General features: G+C 46.0%; 1 protein-coding gene and 1 pseudogene across 5 annotated transcripts in view; one reads left to right on the top strand and one right to left on the bottom strand.

The window, feature by feature from the left end:
• Positions 1-778: 778 nt before the first annotated feature.
• LOC149358033 (uncharacterized) lies at positions 779-1,779 on the top strand (annotated as a pseudogene).
• Positions 1,780-8,860: 7,081 nt separating this feature from the next.
• The window catches only part of LOC149358032 (zinc finger MYND domain-containing protein 11-like), a 28,179-nt gene continuing 14,841 nt past the window's right edge, over positions 8,861-22,198 (bottom strand). For all 5 annotated transcript variants that reach the window (XM_089585014.1, XM_089585015.1, XM_089585016.1 and 2 more), the window contains 5 exons: positions 18,810-19,152; positions 17,055-17,164; positions 13,326-13,443; positions 11,425-11,549; positions 8,861-9,241 (listed from right to left, as the gene is read on the bottom strand). In XM_089585014.1, coding sequence (XP_089441140.1) covers positions 8,954-9,241; positions 11,425-11,549; positions 13,326-13,443; positions 17,055-17,164; positions 18,810-19,152 — 984 coding nt within the window. In that variant the 3' untranslated portion in view covers positions 8,861-8,953. The remainder of the gene's footprint in view (positions 9,242-11,424; positions 11,550-13,325; positions 13,444-17,054; positions 17,165-18,809; positions 19,153-22,198) is intronic.

Raw genomic sequence — 22,198 nt, 5'->3', positions numbered from 1 at the left:
CGGTTGCCCAAGGGGGTGGCAATGTCGTAGGGGAAAAAGGGAGAGCTCGCGGCGGGAACCACTCTCTTGCCGCGGCGTTACTGCCCGACTGCCCTGCCGACCCCGCTTCCTGCCCGCGCCTCCCGGACTATCCAACGCAGGTCGACGACGACTTGGTAAGCTGCTGAACCATGTATTATAGGATAGAACATTCTTCTGCAGTGTGCTTTGCCTTGTGCTAGGTAAATAAACTGTTTCCTAGCGTACTCTGTCGTTGCCTATTTCGTCCGAACCCGCCGTGGCTGTGACTCTGCGCCACGGGTTGGGGACACAAGTCGCTTACGAGAAACGCCCGCGCATAGCCGGCACGGAAGCTCGCCTTCCCGACCGGCTGGATGCGGAGTGACCCCATATCATGGCACCCGAACGTGGGGCGAACTAGGCAATTGAGCAGTGTACTTTGTTGGAGTGAACGACTGTCGACGCCCTAACAAATGATGGCAGCTGATAGGCCTGACTTCCAGTCTTTGTTCATGCTGTCAGAGCTAGCGGCACAGAGCCAGGGCTCCCTACTTGACTTGCCTTTGGAAGGTGTAAATCTTGAGTGTTCCACGCGGAATAGCCGAGTTGCATCCCCGGGCGCGTCGGCAAGACTTAGGCCTGGTACGGGGGGCTCCACATCGGGCACCTCGCCACTCCGGGGTGCGAACAATGAGGCACCTAGGCCTCATTATTCGACACCATCAGCGGCTGCGCCCAACTCCGGGGGCGTTAGTCCGCAGTCATCCGAAGTGCTCAATGCAAGTTGTGCAGAGCTTAGCGGGTATGTTGCAAAACAATTTGCAAGCCCCGGCCCAGGCACCCCGTCTTAGGATAGACGTACCTACCTACACGGGGTACCATGACAGAACAGGGGCTAATGAGTACTTCGACCGTCTGCTGCATTATCAGCAAGCGACAGGAATCGCAGATGCCGAGCTGCTCGCGCGTGTTGTGCCTGTTTCTTTGACGGAGCAAGCGGCCCGCTGGTACCGACTAACCGGTAACCGAGCGAGTACAATGGAGGAGTTTAGCGCAAGCTTCCGCGACGAATTCCTTCCCGCTAACTACGAGTGACGTTTGAGGAGAGAGCTGGAACTCCGCACCCAGCACCCCGACGAGTCTTTATTAGAGTACATCCGAGCAATGGACGAACTGTATCGCCTTGCTGACCCTCGCGCCACAAACACGGAGAAAGTTGAGCGTGTCACATGACAAGCGCACCCGACTTTCATGGCCTACCTGAGAGGAGGCAGGTTTAGAGACCTGGAAGAGCTAGCAGCTGAGGCGAAGCGCATTCAGGGAGACATCCTCTCTGCGCGAGCGTATCGGCCGCCGCCACCTGCATCGCAGTCACTTGAGCCACGCTGCGCATGGAATGGCAGCTCAGCGCGTAGTCCGTCTAGAGCTGAAGCGACAGCACAGTTTGCTGACGAGCGTGTCCCGAGGGGTTGGGAATTGTCCGACCGTGCTTTGGACCCATTCAGCTACGCGTTGCGAATAGCACACGCTGCCGCAGACCGCAACACACGTAGCCGAGATCGCGAGGCCGACACGTGGCCGCACGAGCGGCCCCCACTGTCCGCACCGCGAAATCGCGATCGAGACGACCGACCAGAACGTGGCGACCAGCGCCTAGCCCGTCGGAGCCCGAGCAACTGCTGCTACAGGTGCGACCAACCAGGGCACTTCGCCCACGACTGTGGCCACCTCCCCGCCCGTGAGCAAACACGGTCAGGAAACGGCCACAGCCGCCGGTGATAGACCTTCAATCCCGCGCGGCGTACACAGAGAACCCTGGTTTACTAGCGCCTTTGGCATGTCGCGTAGGAAGTTCTGCTGACTTTCCAGTGCTGTTCATTGAGCTAACGATAGCTTGAAAGAAATTCACCGCGTTACTCGATACTGGGGCAAGCGCTTCTTGTTCGGTGACGAGGTGCTACACCATCTCCACCAGAACAAAATCCGGTTGAGAGAGTGCGATACTACTTTTCGCCTCGCGAGCGGCACAGCGCAATCTAGCGGTGCAGCTAGGATAGTGGTTCGCTGGGAAAGATGCGTGCGGTGACAACGCCTCGTTCATCTTCCCTGTTTATCCGTTCCTGTAATTCTTGGGCGAGACTTTCTAGCCAAGACAGGCATTGTGATAGACATAACCAGCAGATGCTATCGAGAGCGCACCATGGCGCCTTGAAGCTTTTCGTGAAAGCGCCTGCAGCCTCGCAGTCCATTCAGGCTCCGAACGCGACGCGAGTGGGGGGAGACTATGAAAAATCACCCCCGCCGGCCCGAAAACAAGCATGCGAGCGGACAGTTGCCGCTGAGAGAGTGCCCACCGAGAATGCTGTCGCGGTAGAAAGCTGTTCTACCGTGCCAGGGAGGGCAATGCACCCTTTGTTGCCGGAGGTGAACAGCGTATCGGAGAGGGAGAAGGCACGTTTGTCATCTCTGTTCTATGAATTCAACGCGACATTCACAGACCGGCCTGGCCTCACTACACCTAGTAGCACAGTATGTTACTGCAACGTTACCACAACATTGCCAATGTTGTACTATGTTGCGCTAACATTCTTCAACATTAGATAATGTTGCTGCAATGTTACCAAACAACATGCTGATAACTTTGCTCTGAAGTGGTCTTTTCACATTGCAGCAATATTGTCAAATGATGAATAAATGTTGAACCACATACGATGGCATTGCTATAACATTCATGCTATAGGTCAATTGTCTGCCCTCTCGGGCTATTTTTGAAGCCCAAATAGAAAATCCGGTACCAGATCACTTCTCCTCACCATGACAGTATTAATTAATTTATTTATTTATTTTTATTTCGAGTGCAAGTTTGCATGTGGTGTGTATGCAAATGGTGAGCAGTGCAAGTGTACTTGCACTCAGTGGCACTAAGGTAGAAAGATATATTTCTATCTAAAATATTTTTAAACAGCTGGAATTCTTTGTTTTTGAATTAAACACGAGACAAAGTTAAAACTGCCGAAGAAATTTAGTTCTGGTTTCACTGACACCCCACAGTCTAATGGCCATGGAGATCACTATCACAAATCCAAATCCAAACCACGGCTACTCGCGGCTGCGCCGAGAGCCAATCCTGCGACGCGCGCTTTATCCGAGAACCCGTGTGTCAGCGGCAGTCGTGGCAAGATCTTCACGTTTTTTGTTCTTGAAGTACAGTTTTTTTGCGGTCGCAGTGCCCGCACTGCTGTGTTTCATTGTGGTTTTACTGGAATTCAGCTGAAACAACAAAGGCTTGCCCAGAGGATGACCTCAATGGTGAGTGATTTCTAGACTTCCATTGTTGTTCTGTGACCTGTGTTGGTTGGCACAAAGCCAGTAGTGTAGATATGTTACCCATGACCTTCGTGATAGTTTGATAAAGGGCTACATTTGTTGTATCATGAAGGGAATGAAGTGTTCGCTAAGCGAAATGTCCATTCGGAACGACGCCGAAGAATAGCAGAGGCTGTTCACGACGAACTAGAAAACTGTTTGGCAGTTGTCAGTCATGATAATGATCATGGCAGCAGATTGTGCGCAGCAGGAGCAGAACAGTATCAAGATGCCATTTCATCGCATAATGTTATTTTATCCTCTTTATCAGCGCCAGCCGAGGACGCAGTTGAGAGCCGTAGTTCTAACTTGACGGATTTTAGCACCGCTAGCAGCATCTCTGACATACGAAGTGCGACGTAAGAGTTGTCGCGGATTTCTGACAGTGAGGAGTTGGTGGTTTATGAAGATAGGATGACACTTGAGTCTGGTGCCGCTTGCGCGTGCCCACACGACTTGCGCGTGTGGGCAATTAATAGCCAATTGCCTGCTTCTCACCTGCATTCCCTGCTTAAAGTGCTGAAGCCATACCATCCAGAATTACCCACGGATGCTAGAAAATTACTAAAGACGCAGAGGCATACTGATCCAGCAGTGATGACCGATGGTCATTACCACTACTTTGGAATTTTTCGTTCTCTGGAAGAACATGTTGTGCATGTTCCTTAATGTCTGCACTTTGTGCAAGGACATTACACCAGTTCTCATGCATTCTACTGGAAGATAGAATAAATCCAGCGGCATTGTAAGCAAGGAACCAGAATTTATTCTTTCACTTGAAAGTGACGCTGCTGCATCATGCCAGTAGTTTAGTCTTTGCCCTGTGCAGCGATTTGCGCCAAGGGTAAAAAAGTGAAATATTCATTGGTATTCAATCATCCTTCGTCATCATCAGCCAGACTATACTCACTGCAGGGCGACAGCCTGTCCCATATTCCCCAAATTAGCCCTTTTTTGTGCTAGCTACATCCACTTGACCCCTGCACCCAGCATCATCCCACAAAAGTTTGTGATTTAGCTTATGTAGCCCAGGAAGAATCGGCCGTTAGCAACTTTGCCTTTCAAATTGTGCACAGCAGTGAGGCTGAAAAAGACTATAGGCTGGGCCTGCCCTCTTCGCTTGGTTTACTTTGTCGGCCACCCGCCATGGCACAATTGAAGGAAGGCAAAGGGAGTGATGTGCCACCACCTCCAGCCAGCTACACCTTCATCTACAAATGCCCTTGTGTTTTTAAGCAGTTTAATGGCCGTCCCCATGGCTGACACTAGTAGGTCTGCTTGCAAGGCAGGATTCAAGCGAGACAGCAGCACTGGCGATCGCTGTGAGGTGCGGGAATGGGAATTTTTGTTTGCAAATTATTTGCTTGCTTTTGAGGAATTTTAGTTGGCATGAATAGTTGATGTCTTTTATGTAATGAATGCATTTTTTAGCCACTTTCAGAACAGTTTGTTGCTCAGGCCGTTAAAATATGCTCGCGGTGCCAGGGAAGGGCGTTTTTTTCCTCACTATTTTGGTTTGAGCCAAGTCACTGGGCATAAATTCTTTGTGCAGAGCTATCCAATGTCTGTGTTCATTGAGGAGTTTAAAAGATTTGTTATTAGATGTGTGCCCACCAAGATGCTTATATTAGGAAATTTTTGGTTTTCTTTTTTTTTGCAGGGATGCAGCTTCGCTTGTGACATCATGAATTAGAAGAGACCATCATCGTGAGCAGCTGGAGGCTACCAGAAGACAAGCATATTTTAGACGTGCTAAATTGTTCAGGCAAATGTTGACAGTACTTTAAATTTGTAGTTTTCCAGTGCAACATTGCATGACCAAAGAAGGGAAGAAGGATACTTGAAGAAAACAGCGTAGCAACAGGGACAAGAGAGAAGATGAGACAAGTGCTGACTAGCAACTGAAGGTTTATTGAATAGGAACGCATAAAATATACTCTCTTCACAACCAAGAGTGCGCATGAGCTACGCAAACAGCACTGATAACCTGTCAACTTCAATCATGGTGGTCAGGATGCAATAGTTCACAGTCATGAATAAGGACGGTCGTTCATGACTGTGAACTGTTGAATCTTGACCACCATGACTGAAGTTGATAGCTTATCAGTGTTGTTCGTGCAGCTCATGGGCACTCTTGGTTGTAAAGTGAGTATATTTTCTGTGTTCCTTTTCAATAAACCTTCAGTTGCTAGTCAGAACCTGTCCCATCTTCTCTCTCGTGCCTGTTGCTGCGCTGTTTTCTTCAAGTATGTACCAACTTGCCATTTTATTAATGTTGGGAAGAAGGCTAAAACACAGCGCTCACTGACAAATGGTTATTTAATGGCGCAGACACTGCTTAAATGCCCTCAGACCAGCGCAGCAGGAAAAAACAAACTTATCACACCTTTATCATAAAAACTATGAAAGAAACATCATTTCTGCGTTATTTGATACAATTTAAGTATTGCTCGCACATTGTGAACCAGCTTTTTTAATATGATGCCTCTCTGTCGCTTCACATGTGGTTTGTGGTCTGCTTCTGCTAAGGATCTTCACACTTGAAAATCTCTGTACAATCACTGCAGTGCTCGACAAGTTTGGAACCTATCTTCATCCGTTAGATCTCTTGCGTGCAGATTGCATTTACGGGCCTCTAGCATTTTGCCACCATCGAAATGCAACCACCGCGGCCAGGATAGAACCCGTGTCTTAACAGGCCAGCAGCCGAGCACTATAACCATTGAACCACCGCGGCGGCTCATGTACCTGTGTGTGTGTTTCGGAGGGCTGGAAAACTATGAACATAAATCAGTGATGTTAACCAGCACAACAACTAACTCTGCTGTTCATAACACCTCTGCTCCTTGTTTCTTAATGGCCAACTAGGTTGCACTGCTACTTTGTTTATTTGTTGCAATTTTGTGCACAAAATGAATGTCTTATATTTGGGAAATACAAAGTCCAGGTGGTGCATGTTTTCAAGGAGTGCTATTGTGTAAATAGTTTACTGTAGTGTTTTGTATTTATAACATGCCAGTTGAGAGGTGTGTGTGCGTTTTCATGCTATGGTGATGTGCCTAGTAACTGTTTAAAACATTAGCTCTGGTTCTTGTTCCTGAGTAGCTCACATGTGTGCTGTTTTTTAGATTTGTTGCAAGTTTCTTGATAAAGTAATTAAATAAATCATATCTGTGAAAATGTAAGCCCACGTGGTGCATTTTTCAAGTTATGCCAATGTGTTTGTGTAAATGCTGAGTGTATTATAAGTCTGCTTCCTTTTTCCAAATTATATTTCTGTCTATTTAAATAAATAAGTCTAATTGTTAGAATAACGATGTCTTGGAAGCTTGTTGCATCTAAACGATAGGAGCACTGGTAGAGAGCTGATGAATGTTGCATTTAAGGATTTATTTAGAGTAAGCGGTCTGGAAAGTATGAAAAAACATTGTGTTGTGCAGTGCAGTCTTGTAAGTATTTGTATTCTATAGCAAGCACCGCATTACAGTGTAGCAAGGAGTAATGCTCAATTGTTCATTCTTGTGACCTTAAGCTGCTGTAACCATTGTGGTATGACGATGCCATTGTACACTGCTTAGCCTTTCAGGAGATCATTTTATTGAGCAGCAGCCATTGATAGCTGAAATATTTCAGTAATTTAGAATGCTGCCTGAAAGTTTCTGAAACATTATGACAGCATTGCAGCAATATTGCAGTAACATTGTCATGGGAATGTTGCATGTGTGCAAATAAAATGTTGTATCAACATTAAGAAAATGTTGTAGCAATGTTGCATTAATATTGTCTCCAGAAGTTGCTTTAACATTGACTGAAAGCTGATGTAACATTGGAGCAATATTGTCTCAACGTTGTCTTATGTATGTTGCGTTAACGTGGCAGAAAGAGGATGCTAGCCACGTTAAGGCAATGTTAGAAGCTGACGTTGTGGCCACATTGAGGCAAGAAAGCGTGCTACTAGGGAAAGGCGATTACAGAGCGACGACGAACACTTTTTATCTAGTTGGCGGGCAAGTACGAAACAACATCGCGCGTGCACAATGAATTATTTTGACAGCACTCACCTCAGTCTGGAAAAGGTTGAAGGTAGGACTGCCTAATCCATGAACTGAGAGCAAAATTCACCGAGCTTGCATCTACCAGGAGAGGCAGGCCAAACAGCAGTGGGCCGATGCACGAGGGAGAAACGAAAGCGCAGAGAGCGCAACGAGGCTCTGGCGCATACACGAGTTGGCCCGTTCTCTGAAACCATGGATGTCGGAAACGCGCGCCATCCTCCGCCTCGGCATTATTTAGGCGTCCCTCTGGCGTCACATCCGCCAACCGTTCTCCTTTCCACCAACTCTCTGGGCGCGCATGCGCAGTTCTGCGGATTTTGTTCTCTCTATGTTCAGGTCCCTAGCTTCGGTAGTGTGGCTTCGGCTTTGTCGGTTGCTAGGTGTATTTATCGGCCACTATCGCGGAAGTTTATAAAAACGGGAAAACCATACTTAGGGCACTTGCTTTTAGGGCATGCTAGTTTTAGGGTGGCCGCAAAAACTTTGTGGCAAAGCTGGAAAAGTGCTGCGTCAGCTTTATTAGTTTTAAGCGCACATAGACGCTAAATTACTTATGCTGCTGTTGTTGGAACACCCAACGCCACAAAATTATGCCTCCTTGAGTTCGTATATCAACAAGGAGGTTACTCAAGGAGGCAATGCAAGGTGCACGATGAGCACTGCACAAACCGATGCGGAGATTGGCCATAATGCTGTGCTTTCAGTGCTTTCTTGTCTTCTGAGGAATGCTTTTTACTTCCATGCAATGTTTTACCCACATGATGGGCACCCCTACAGTCACACAGACCACAGCTGCCGCAATTTTGGCGTACATAGCACGGCGGACACGCGGGCATGTTCCTCGGCCACACCGTGGCCTCGGCTTACCGCCGCCGCTTCCTTGCTTCCACAGTTGAAGCTGCGTGCTGCACGCCAAGATTGCATCTGTCACGTCTCGTCCAAGACTCCTTAAAGGTTTCACTTTCACCCAACCTCCTTGGCTCACCTTTGCATCATTCCCCAACATGCGGCGCAGCTATAATGCGTTCTTACTTTAAACACAGAACGAGTGCTACTACCAAAACATGCTTTAATATCTGGTATCGGTTTATTACGAGGTACGAAAACGTGTAATGCAGTCATAGGAACAATAAAAATAAATTGGTTGACATGAATACTAAAGGCGCCTTTCTCTCGTTGGACGCATCAAAAGAGCACTAAAGGAGTTTGGGGATGGATTCGCCGCAGTGGAGAGCACCGTAGTTCCACGAGCTGGGGTTTTCTGGGTCAGGACACCCCACAGGCGTCTCTTGCATTTAGTCTACATAGAAACGAGGCCGCAGTGGCCGGGATTTCATCCCGCATCCCCGGCCGCACATGGAATGAAGAGAAGGTGCAAGGTGGTGGGGGAGGGGGCAGAAAAAAAACTGAAAAAGAAAGGAGGAGCCAGGTACCAAACAGTCAGTGAATCCTTCACCTTTATACATAGTATCCTTACAAAAACATAAGCTTTACTTACAAGAAACAAGAAGCATCCTACAAAAAGCCGACTTCTATTGAACAGGGTCGAAAGGGAGGCCTCCCGTAGTAGCCGTAGAGGCCGGGAAGCCACCACCAGGCACCATTATGGAAGCAGCCCCTTCGTCACCAGACATGGCGAGCTGAGCAACAGCAGGACCATTGTTCACGACAGTAACACCAGCATGGTGTTGTTGGCCTGTGCTGTTCACCTGGGTGCAAGTTGACATGTGCTGGGGCCAGTGAGCTTGTTGGCAAGGGTAGTCACAGTAGCTTGTGTTCCAGCAACAGTAAAATGCAGCTTCTTTCCAGCAGTTTGCACACTGGGAAATATATAAAAGAGGAGACAACACATATGAGCAACGATGTTGAACAGGGCAAACTTTCAGCAAGACACTGCGCAACTAATTATTTGCTGCCTCTTGCTTATACCCATCAAATGAGTACATCCACTACAGAAAAAGCTGACAGTTCAAACTTTATGCTTTACTGTCACTTTCATTTTACAGCACCAGTTTTATTGTTCGTCCGCATACCCTATTCTGCAACAAAAAGACAGACAGACAACTAGTACATATATGTGTGCAAAGCTGCTGGCATAAGCATGGCCACCCTGTAGCTGCTCACTCTACCCTGGATTACACCCTCCAGCGATGACCAACTTGGGCAAACAAATTCCAGCCCGAGGCTATAAACCCAAACCATGATGAAGAGTACATTAGAGGAGTATAGGCACCTAACTTCTGGGTGTGTGTTTTCTTCTTTGTAGCGATGCGGACGACACTACTATGTATGACTCACCATGTAGTATTCGCCTAAGAGCGCTAAATAATTAAGCGCTAAATTCATTATAAATGAATTTATTTCTTCTGCAGTTTTGTTTTTGGTTCTGGTTTCAGCAGCAGAACAATGACTGACGTCAAAGTGTGGTTATAGGTCATGTGAGGCATAAAAAAACTGCAATATAATAGCTGCTTCTACATCCATTGTCATTCAGGCTGTTGAGGAAGGCTGGCTTCAGTGCTGTGGTGATTTAAATGATGAAGCAGCAATTACTATCACTTTTTCCATGCTTCACGTGACATATAACCACACTTTGACTTCACAGCCATCGTTTGGCTGTTAAAACCAAAACCGAAATAACATGACAGAAAAATTCGATGATCAATTATTTGGCGGTCGCAGACGAATACCACATGGTGATTCATGCATAGTAGTCTTTCGCATCATTGTAGAGAAGAAAACATACCACCAAAATTAGGTGTCTATACTCCTTTAAACCTCAGCCATGAATCCACACAGTGATTCACAGGTTATGTGGCTATTTGTATCTTATCAATGGCAGTTCAGTTGCAGTGGAAAACGAGTCCAGCGGCAGTGGTATTCTATGTGGCATCACCTGTAGCGTGACTGGCTATACAGATCTGCTGTCTGAACCATGAGGTTAAATGGCTGTAATTTTTTTCCTTTGTACTGCATGTGCAAAACAACAAAGCCCTGTCATATGAAGCACTTCTGAGCCCGTAGGAAGAGATGAATGACTGCACTTCAAACAGCCCTATTCAAAAATATCTATTCTATTCTTTGGTTCCTTTTCGTTCCCTTTTTGTTACAGCTTCTCTCGGTGATGCGCTGATCACCTCCAACTGTGCAAAACTATGGCAGTGGTGGCATCTATCACGGCCATAGCAACTTACGATTTGTTGGTGCAGCACATAGTCCCCCAGCTTACAGCAGATGCCACATGCCGGGTCATCAAATGCATGGGAGATATAGGGAGCACCAACAATTTTGTGAGTGAACAATGTAGCTTGCGGCATCAGAAACCGGAAAACATTCGATGAGGCTTTTCAATAATATAAGCTAGATTCAGAAAAAATTTGCAGTTTGTGTATACAATTTAGGTTGACCAGATTTCGCAAATGACCTTTTGATATTCTTTAGCAGAAGAGGGATGTTAAATCGGATTGGGCCTGTATGGATAGACTACGGCACTCTAAAGACAAAGAGATCAGTCTCACTCAAAATGGAGCTTTTGTGAGCTGGAAAACACCAAGAAACGAAGCGCAGGTGTCCACAACAAGCTTTCTGCACAGAATCTAGGGGCTATGCTTAAACCGCCATTCACTTCGGGATGGCGGCTACTCTTCCCTCTCGAGTTTTAATTGAAGGATGAGAAAAACTTCATATGCAATTCTCTTAGGCATAAATCGGTTTTTTTTTGCCGCCAAAAAAAAGTTAACATACCGAGAAAGAGGTTGAAAATCAATTTTCTACTGACAACAGTTATTGGACCAAGTTCTCCTCTGTGTCCCTCATGCCTGCTTTATAGGTGCGCCATCTAGGTTCCAGTGAACATTCATCACATACAAAACAAACTGAATTTCAATACAACATAAAAGTGCTGCACACAACAGCCGTGTTCCTGCATCAAAAACAACATTTTTGTGTCAAAGTGAACATCAATCAACCACTGCAGAACTATAGATTAAAGTGTTCTGCTCACCCACTGCTTCCGCTTCGTCTCTGATATTGCACCAGCCATCTCAACTGCGTGCTTTTCAATAAAAGATGCCTTTGTTTTCTTAAGTTCCAGGTCCATGCAAATGCTCTTTTCCTTCAGTGTCAGAGCTGCAAAATGAAAGCAAGGGAATGTAAGCATTAGTAGGTACCCATCACAAGGGCGATGAGGAAGCTGCCACTGAAATTAACTTTATGTGCATCCCTTGGCGACACAGTGCTGAACAGCAAGAAGTGATAGGACAGTTACGATTGTGCGATGTGAGATTCAGCGACAGCCGTTAAGGTATTCACATTTTACTACATATTGAAGTAGTGAATGCGACTTCATATCTGTATACCTCTAGAGCGCTCTTTTTAGTTTTCCAAACATATTTATTTTCGACTATCTCTCGTCTCTAGCTCGCTGTTCTAGACGAATGGCACGGCACCACCGATGACCTCTCTTCGGGTTGCACATTTCACAGCAGCTGCTTCAGATGGACTGTGCTGCATTCCTCTGCTCTCGCCGCACCCCTCCTCCTTCTGTGGTAACCACCCCTCAGAAGGTTCCCATGACAACCATCCTTTAGTTACTGATTCCAACACTCTCACCACACCCTCCTTCCTCCACATTAGCTCCTCTCCCCACCTCCTTCCAAGGTAACAACCCTCAGTGTGTGTGTGTGTGTGTGTGCGCGCGCGCGCACGTGTGTGTGTGTGTTTGAAAATAACCGACGGGAATACTGTAGAACCTCTCTACAGTAAAGCAGCTAGACGAGAAAAAAAATTTACTGTATCAGGGTCTTTGCTATATCAGTTGTTTGTGATGGCATGGCTCTGACGATGCTCTCTGGCTGCTTACTAAGCACGAAATGTTGGTTTATAAAACAAACACTCAGATATACCTTGCATCCTGCTCTTATCGTCCCTTTATGTGATGATTATTTATTATCAGTTATCACATGTCATCACATTTTCGACATCGTTTGTCTTCTGGAAGTCCTGCATTTACACGAATACATTGTGGCTACAAAAATAAAGCGAGTTTGATTCCATGGAAAATCAAAGCTTTCCATGATCAAGGCATTGCCTTCTGTGGCGTCAGCATCATCTAAGAGGCAGTAGTTAAGAAATGCGCAAGTCAAGCCGTGCCTCCACTTCTTGCCCCTGCTTCTGGAAGTCCCCGTGCTTCGCGCTGCCGTGCTACGAACACACGCCCTTTTCTTCCCTTTTCTGCTCTTCACTTCACTTTTACTGGCTTTCCTTTCTCAGCGATCCATGCCGCCTTCTTTCTATGTTCACAGCCAGCTTTACTTTCTCCGTGCGTGCCACGCACTTTGCCTTGCGCCCGCAAGGTATTCAAAATGTTAGCTTCTTCACGTGACTTTCTAGCTTGGTGGTGAAGCCACCTCAAAGAACGCATTCGGTATCTGCCTCGTGATCCAAGACTTCGCGTGTGCCTCGATGTCATCATTCCACGGGAAGCACATCGCCACGGCCAGACGCTGTTTACTATAGCCTTTTCTTCGAAAAAAATCTTTACTATAACTGAAAAAAAAAATGTACAGTTATCTATGGAAGGCGAAACGGGACCACAGCTTCATTTTACTATATCAGAGTTTTTATTGTGACCGAGTTTACTATAGCCGGGTTCTACTTCATTACACTAGATAAAAAAAACTTTTCACAACTTTTCACACAATAAAGTTTCACAACCCGTGTGCAGCTGAGGTGTGAAATGAACTTGATGGTTCTTTGCGACAGCTACTGCCTGCACAGTTTGTAAAGCAAGTGCCTAGTTATGTATAACAATTTTATTTTTTCATTCTATGTAACCACTCCTACAATGTCTCAAAATTGGCATAGCAATAGCGGCAAATAAATGACCGATAAAGGTGCCCTTACCGATGATGTGGTGGTATTCAATCATCTCTTCCTTGCACTCTTGTCTGATAAGGTCAATGGCTTCTGCGGATATGCCTTTCTGCATAGCCCCAAGTACTGCTGCTCCTTGTGTCTCCACCTTTAAGAAGAAAAAAATGTACACCTTCAGCCACTGCCCACAGAAGTTACATCCCCATTCTTAATCTTTTAGCTTTCTCGTAATGAATGAACCCCTATATATAGCATTCATTGATTACGAGAAAGCATTTGCCTCAGTGGAAACCTCAGCAGTTACGCAGGCATTGCGGAAGCTGGGTGTAGAAGAGTTATGTGATAATACTGAAAGATGTCTACAGCGACTCCACAGCTACCATAATCCTTCATAAAGTCAGCAATGAAATTCCAATAAGGAAGGGTGTCAGGCAGGGAGACACGATCTCACCAATGCTGTTCTCTCCTGTTTACAGCAGGTGTTCTGAGGCCCGTAATGGGAACAGGATAAAATTTAATGAAGAATACCTCAGTAATCTGCAATTCGCTGATGACAGTGCCTTGGTAAGTCACTAAGGGGATGAACTGTGATGCATGATCAATGAGTTAGACAGGCAGCACAAAACGGTAGGTCTTAAAATTAACATGCAGAAAACTAAAGCAGTGTTCAAGAGTCTCGTAATGGAACAACAGTTCATAATTGCTAGCGAGGTGCTGGAAGTGGTAAGGAAATACGTCTATTTAGGGCAGGTAGTGGCTGCTGATCCAGATCATGAGAGGGAAATAACTAGAAGAATAAGAATGGGGTGGTGCACATAAGGGAGGTTCTCTCAGATCATGAGTGGTAGTTTAATAATACTATCCCTCAAGAAAAAAGTATACAACAGCTGTATCTTACAGGTACTCAGCTATTGGGAAGAAATGTGGAAGCTAATGAAAAGGGTGCAGCTTAAGTTAAGGACAATGCACCAAGCTATGGAAAAAAAAATGACAGGTGTACATCAAGAGACAGGGAAAGGTCAGAGTGGGTCAGGGATCAAACAGGGATTCATGACATCCTAGTCGAAATCAAAATGAAGAAACTGGCTTGGGCAGGGCATGTAATGTGAAGGCAAGATAACCAGTGGTCCTTAAAGGGGTGGAGACACCAAATTTTGAAGCTATGAAAAGCCTGCTATGGGATTCCTATGTATGCAAGGGCACTCACAGCCAGGTGTTGGACGCAACAAACGTTTAAAAAATATTTTAATTCGTTTCCAAAGATTACCTAAATGCTCACTCTCACGATCTAGACCCATCGCTAGCGCCATCAACGCTGACGTCACAAGGGGGTAAACAAATTAAAGTTGTAGTGACGTCATACCAAAATACAGTGACGTATAATGAGCGGGGCACAGCCGCGTGAGTGCAGTCGACGCACCAGCGAGCCGCATTTGCTGATAACCGCCACTCGCTCGGTTTGCGGCGCACCTTTGCGAACAGCGTCGCAGCGTCCGATTGCAGCTCGTCGCCTGCGTCCGGCCTGCTAGATGTGAAGGCGAGCCGCTCGCGACAAACGCAATGACGGGAAGCGGCAGCCAATGCGAGCCCGGAGAGCGGCAGCGTCATGATGAAATAGGGCGCAATCCTTGGAGCCGGGCGGCCTGCGCCAGTCTTCGTGCCGACCACCGGCATCCGAAGAACGCGAGAGTATTGTTTGTTCACGTTCATAGCAAACCCTGGGATATATGAATATCAAACATGCATCGTTTCTGACGATCGTTGGCAAATACCGAGTTCCTGATAGAAGTGATGACTGCAATGCAAGCAAATTTCATCCCATACTCGGTTTTGTGCTGCTGCTACCTGGTGCGGTTCGCCTGCCGTCTGCTAGCTCTGTTGCTGAAGACGTCGTGGAAATCGAACATATCTTTTATTGTGGGACGAGTTCACAGTAAAGGGGTGCCGAGCGGAGCACGTTTCTGAGCGCTGGCCAGTCGCGAAGCGCTCTCAGCTGCGGAGTCGGATGTGAAACCAGCTTAGGCCTAACGACGACTAGGGCAGTCTGGGACCAGCGCGCAGGTCGTCGCCCGGCGTTGCCGCAGGCAGTGTCGTTGCTGAAAGATCCACTTTTAGTACAGTCATGCTGTCGTATCTCGAATCTAGGAAGCATCCTTACTGGTAGCATGGCTGTCTTGTGCGGACGTGAAGTACGCCGTGCCAGGTGCCAGCCGGTCGGCCAGCCTGGATACCGTCTGCCGACGTCATAAAAGCGAGCTAAGGAGTGTTCTTGACGTAAATAATAAACCATGGTACAAGAAATGTGAAAAAAGTGTCATTTTTGAGGATCGCTGACCAATACTGAGCTGCTGGTAGAGGTAACAACAATGATATGAGCAATTTTCTTGCCAGAACCGCCTCGCAGCTGCCGGTGGCCCGACGTTGGGGGTCTGGCTCGCCTGGCGCCCGCTAGCTCCGCTGCCGAAGGAGTCGAGGAGATTGACCATACTATTATTTTATTGTGAGATGATGCTGTTGACACTAAAGCTATTTGTGAAAAGTATTCCTTTTATTATAGCGCAGGCGACTTCCGAAGCGCCGGCCGCTTGCGAAACAGGCTATAGGCCTAGCGACGACCACGGCAGCCAGGCAGCAGCAGAGCTCGTCGCCCGGAGCGCCCGCGAGCGGTGCCGTTGCCGAAAGCTCCCAACATAAGCAGGCATGCTTTGTCGCTGCTCGAGTATAGCTGGCAGTTCTGATAACAAGGCGATTTTGTCTTTTCTTGTGATATTTGTACACCATCCCAAGCAGCGCTCAGGTACTGCTGCACGGCGGCGAAGTGTGACACCGGTTGTGGGTGCAGCTTGGGTAGAGCGGCGCAGCGATGCTTACTGGCATTTTGCAAAGAGCTTCGCATCCTCACGCGAACCCGCGAAGGCGATATTAGCGTGCGATAAAAAAAAAGTCGATGTCCTCAGTCATTGGTTTCAGATCCGTCAGAATCTGAGCTGCTGGTACTAGACATGCTGTTGTTTTTTTCATGCGCTGGTCAGCACGTGTGTGAGAAAGCAGACGATGCAGCAGTAGGTGCGGCACAACTTTTGTGGACCCACGTGACCAGGCGAAGTAGTTGATCTTCCCCATCTGTGACGTCACTGTACAACTCGGCGTTCCGAAACCGAAACCGAAAATCGTTCACCTAAAAATGCGATAATAAATTATTCACTGTGAATATATGAATCTCTGAGTGTGCATCATGCTTCCTGGAGCCATAAGAAACGTTTGAAACTAAGAACGCGCGAACTACAAATTTGGTGTCTCCACCCCTTTAAGGGTAACGAATCCCAAGAGAAGGCAAGCGTAGAGGGTGGCAGAGAGTTAGGTGGGCGGATGAGATTAAGAAGTTTGCGGGCATACGGGGCCCGTAGCTGGCAAACGACAGGGTTAACTGAAGAGACATGAGAAGGGCCGTTGCCCTGTAATGGGCATAGTCAGGCTGATGATGTACCATTTCACAGGTATCACAGCACCTGCCGACAATATGACAGACATTTAAAGCTACAAAGGAAAAACCTAAACTGCACAAAATCTGACTTCAAATCAGTGCTCTTACACTTATGCCCTTCACAAGCACCAGTATAGAATAAAGAAGAGAGCAAAAGTACAGGCTAACCCTACCAAAACTATTTCTGTCCCTCTCATCAGTAACTCACTGCTGTGTGGGGATGCCATCAAGCCAAAGCACAACATGCAAAGCTTGGATGCAACAAGAGCACCTACAGCAGAAGGTGTGGTAGCTCCACTGGAAGGCTGCAGTACAGGTGACAGGGGATCGAGCTCATTTCGTTTGGTGGTTAACTTTATCTTGGCAAGGCCTGGTGTTTTTGACACTGCAAAATGACAGAAGGAAAACAATATGCAACAAAAGAGACCTTATAACCACAGTTAGAAACTGCTTTTTGTTGCCTGATTCAATGCTTGAGATGAAATCAGAAACAGGCTCTTGAAATTCACTAGCCATCAAATTAGAAATAGTGTTTTCAAATGTGCCACGCAGTAACCCGGAAAACGGTAATGAACCTGCCTATCAGCTGCTGGTAATTCACGAAGGTCTGTCAAGCAGAAGGTTTCTTCACTTGGCTTGACGTCACCATTTCCTTGTTTTTATAGTGAACAAGGGGCTTATACAGCTTTAATAGACTCAGAGCTTAATAGCTTCAGCCTACACTGATACTCCACAAGACAAACACTAGATGAAGCACATTTGTGTCAACCACAACTACTAAGCACTGAATCCACTGAAGTTATGAAGCACCATTTTGCTCATTTTGCTGCTCTGTTGTCTTTTCAGTGTTTCTACTTCTCTCCCTTGGTGAGCGTTCATTTAGCTGCACAACATTTGCCCCGTGCCAGAAGATTTTTGCTACAGGTCAACCCCCTACTCTAGAAATACAAGTTCAAAGGAAGAGGGGGATAGTACTGATATTCATGCAAGTCAGCCTTTATTCGAGTGCCACCCATTTCCTTCTTTCAGAGTTACAAAAGAAGGAGAAAAGATCGGCAACCTGCTTGAGTTTACTACACCTGTGTAAACACAGTTATCGTATTGATACCATATCCCTCCTATGCATTTTTATATGGTATCAGACCTCACATTAAAATCACTCAGTCTTCTCATAGAACTACTAAGCATAGGCAGTTAGATTAGTTGGCAGTTTGTAACACTATTAGACACTCTCCTTCTGTTTGTGCATTTTTTGCACTGGAAATATGTCCCACAATGTTTCCTTAGAAAATGGATAACGTTAGCAAAGACACATCATCCTATGACCTGTTTTTTATTATTATTATTGTTCACTGTACATTTAGAGAGGTTAATTCAGAATGCTCAGTGCATTCTGCAGTCTTGCCCATCAGGTTTCAAAAGCTAGTAGTCAGCTGTAAAACAACAAAAGACAAGCACATTAACAACAAAAGGCAAGCAGGGCATTACAGCAGGGGGGTACAGACTTCATTAGAGGTATAAAACAATTATTGCAGTGCATGGAAAAATGCGTCATTAGATGAGATACATACAGTGCTTGGTGGCAAACTGTTCCAGTCTCGAACAGTGTCTCGACAGACAGCTAAAAAGGCAGCCACACGGACTGGACCTCTCTTGACATACTATTTCTTTTCAGACAGCAAAACAGGCAGCTTGCAAAGACCACATATACTTAGTTACATCTATGCAGGTTTTGCTATCTGAGACAATCTCAGCACTATCTTCATACCTGAATCTCAACTGAAATAAGGACTTCCTTAACCTCTATCCCACTCATAATAAAAGACAACCGATTAATATACTGCATATTGAAGACCCTGTCTGTAGCTTTTCCCAGTGGTGACAATGAAACGGCGTTTCTGTGTTCATGTTCTAGCTGAAAACAAACACTGGACACGCACCAGAAAGCATTAAGGGCTTCCTCTAAAAATAAAGGCAGGATGACACAATATATCCCTTGAAAATAAAAAAATATCATAGCCATTGTCTACCTTTGGTGGGCTGTTCTTCCCCATCTGGTCTGCTGGCAGAACCAGGTTTTGCCATGTCCTCCTTCACTACTTTGTCCTTTGCAGTCGGCGCTTCCGACTCTGCTGGTGACTGTTCGACCTTGGGTGCAGCGGCGTTCTGCTCAGACTTCTGGCTCCGCCGCTGCAGTGAAACATCCTCTGCACGTCCCCCCTCCGGCAGTTGGGTATCTGCAACTTCTCCTTCCGTTGCTGTCTCCTGCTCCTTTTCCTCCTCCTCGCCGTCCTTATCCTCTGCCTCCTCTTCATCATCTGCATCTTCATCCTCCTCTAACGACTCCTCCAGAAGATGGGTGGCACCCCCCACCTGAAATCACCACAGAGCGAAATTGCCATCTTCCTGCAAGGCTATGGCTGCCCATAGCATACAGCACACGCCATCCACTCGTAAACTCATGTGTTCACCATAGCAGCCTTCTTGTAAGCTGTTTCAAGCATTACAACTGTTTTCCCTGCTGTCTTTCCTAATTGAAAACAAAATTTCATAGCCACGCCTTATTCCAACTAGTCAGCCATCCCAAAACCTCGATGCACAAGTGAGAAGCGTTGAATAAAAATTTTTGCTTTGTGGCCCCTGAACTTCATTCGAGGGTGTTATTTGGCATACCAATGAAGAAGGGTCCCTACAAGAGCCATCTAACTGTTACCGGAAGGACCTATTATAACAGACATGCCCCACCAAAGAACAATTCCAGTTTATTTTCCTTCCTCCTCACAATGCTGCTGCAATTCTAATGATGCTTGTGTGAGGCCCCCAGCTTCAAATTAGAATATGTTAACCTGCAACAAACTTTTTCATGCATCTGCCAACACAGAACTATTATAACTGACTCACAAAAGGTGACGAGAGAAAAAATAACCTAAACGCAGACAGATCTACATGCCAAAGAAAAAGAAAAGTTCATTATATAAAAATAAGCACTTAGAAGAAGTTAAAAGAGATTTTTTTGGCATAGCATTGTCAGTGGTCTAGCACATCAGAATACAGCTAATACCTCTGTCAAGCACGCAGAATAAAGTGCGCTTACGGGCAGTGCGGTTCAGCCCCCCGAGTGCACTTTACACTTTGCGGTGCTAGATGAAAAAGCAGAGTGCACTTGTAGATACAAAAATGGCAGCTGGCAAAAACAAAATTTTTACAAATGGTGATCTGTAAGCGAAACCTTTAGAATTATGCTAGTTAAGAGCAGTAGAGCACACAAAAATAAATACAACTTATTTTCAGCCTTGACCACGTTAAATTTGCTTTATGGTAAAAGTGCAGCAAGTCAAGTTCCTAGCAAACTCAGAATCCAGACAACAAACAACATGGCGGACTACAGCGTGTTTTTATAATGTGTTGTTTTGCTGGTCGCTATCATAAAACCATTTCACAAATAACAAACACATGCAACAGGCAAAATCAACTTGCATGCGGATTTTGTTATATATTACATTATATGCCCAAGAAATCACAGCCAATGAGACTACACATACTCGACCCTCAAAGTGTGTTCTGTGAAAGCATTGTGAATGAAAGTGCACTTGTGTTATGCTGTTTAGCTATATTATACTAGAGTGCACTTTTCCTCATCTTAAGTGCACTTTATTTTGCACACTTGACAGGTGTATAGATGCGTTAACTAGTAGGTTGGTTAACTAATACTGAATAGTCAACTTCTTAGCTACTACTGTTACTTTCCTTCTTTGTCAAGAGGTGTGTAACCAACCCTAAGTAATATCCATATCAGTTTTTAGAATTTATAAAACAGTTTTCCTCAGCGCTGCGGCCCAACAAATTTTGGCTATTTCAACGAGTTACATACACTGGAGAGGTTGCTTTGCCTGAAAGCCTTTCAAAAGTGCATGTATTTTGGCGTGATGCAGACGAGGCCCATGAAGCAGGCCTCAATAAACAAACGTTCTAATGTGCCTCCTTGCTGGGCCTATGCCTCCCTTTACTTCATCTAGCATTCCACGTTGCTAGTTTATTTACTCTCAACTGTACTTGTAACAATATCTGGAGATTGTCAAAGTAGGCTGAACACATGATGGATTTCAGGATCATTTCGGCTATGGACTTCATATCATTCCTATGGCAAATAGTGTAGTGTTTATTTTAAGCACTACATCCTCAGGTAGACTGAGGTACCTTGACATACACCCCTGAGGTAGCCCATTCTCCTGAATGACATTTCTCGAGAGCGTTGAACCTAGGTGTGCATAAAATGAATAGTTGGACAGGAAGTCATCCAGGCAGTTCCACTATGACCACCATGGAGACCAACGAGGGGAAGGACAAGAACTTAAAAGGAAGTCATGCTCATGCCAGTTGTACACCACCATTACTCCACACAGATTATTTCACACAGAGTTATATTTAGTGGCCAGGAAAAAAAGAAAAACCAAGAAGTGAGGAGAAGACAGGAAAGTGGTAAGAAGATAAGAAAATGAAGCATAAGCTGGCTTTCTGATGTATTTTTCTGTCCTATGTACTGTTACAATACGCAGTCACAAGATGACGAGGACGACGCTGTTCTGTCTGTGTGATCTGGACAACACCAACGTTGGAGCTAGGCCTAGTGTGAGCTGGTTGTTCGTGTTCCTTAAATTGAATATCTAATTTATGAAACCAACAGGCTATAGAGGTCGCACACGTAGCCAAGGGCAAAACCGCGGCTCTACTTTCAGAAGTCGGGACTGGATGTGATGTGGGCGATGAAGGGACTTCAGGGACGCCAGCCTGAGAGGTATGAAAGTAGAAACTGCGCATTCAGCCAATGGGGACAGTTCAGCAAGTGCGATGCCATGTTGTAAAACTTGGGCCAAAAGACTAAAGTTAAAAATGGAAAGCTAGGTGCGGTTGCCTGTGATGGTCGTGACAGTACGAGGAAGGATGACATCGCACTGAAGACCAACATCTGTGGTAGGACAAGTGACGTAGGCACGATGATGAACAGAGGTGAAAAAGGGACACTTGAACACAGATGGCTACTTCAAGTGGCAGGCAAACTCCACAAAGCATAGGTGGAGCTTGGTGCTGAAACTGTCGGAACAGATAAGGCCAGTGGAGCAGTCAATAAGGGCAGTGTGGGCTGCTAACAAGTCAATGCCGAGGATCACTTTGTGGGGGCAGCGGTTGATGACGGTGAACAGAGGAGGTGTGGTATGGCTGGCAATGCCAACGTACACAGTGCACATTCCAACTACGTAGCAGTACTTCCATCGGAAACACAAACAATAGAGCATACGGTGCATGTCACAACCTTCGATAGACGGCGGCAAAAAATGAAGCCGAGGACAAATACTTGGACACCACTATCAAGCAGGGCGCTAACACAGACATCAAGGAGGTTGCATTGGTGAGCAAGGAT

This window comes from Amblyomma mixtum, chromosome 3 (assembly GCF_055824585.1).
Source record: "Amblyomma mixtum isolate Tamu chromosome 3, ASM5582458v1, whole genome shotgun sequence".
Classification (NCBI taxonomy): Eukaryota; Metazoa; Arthropoda; class Arachnida; order Ixodida; family Ixodidae; genus Amblyomma; species Amblyomma mixtum.
Note: the sequence above shows the minus strand (reverse complement) of the source record. Positions and strands in the feature narration are given on the sequence as shown.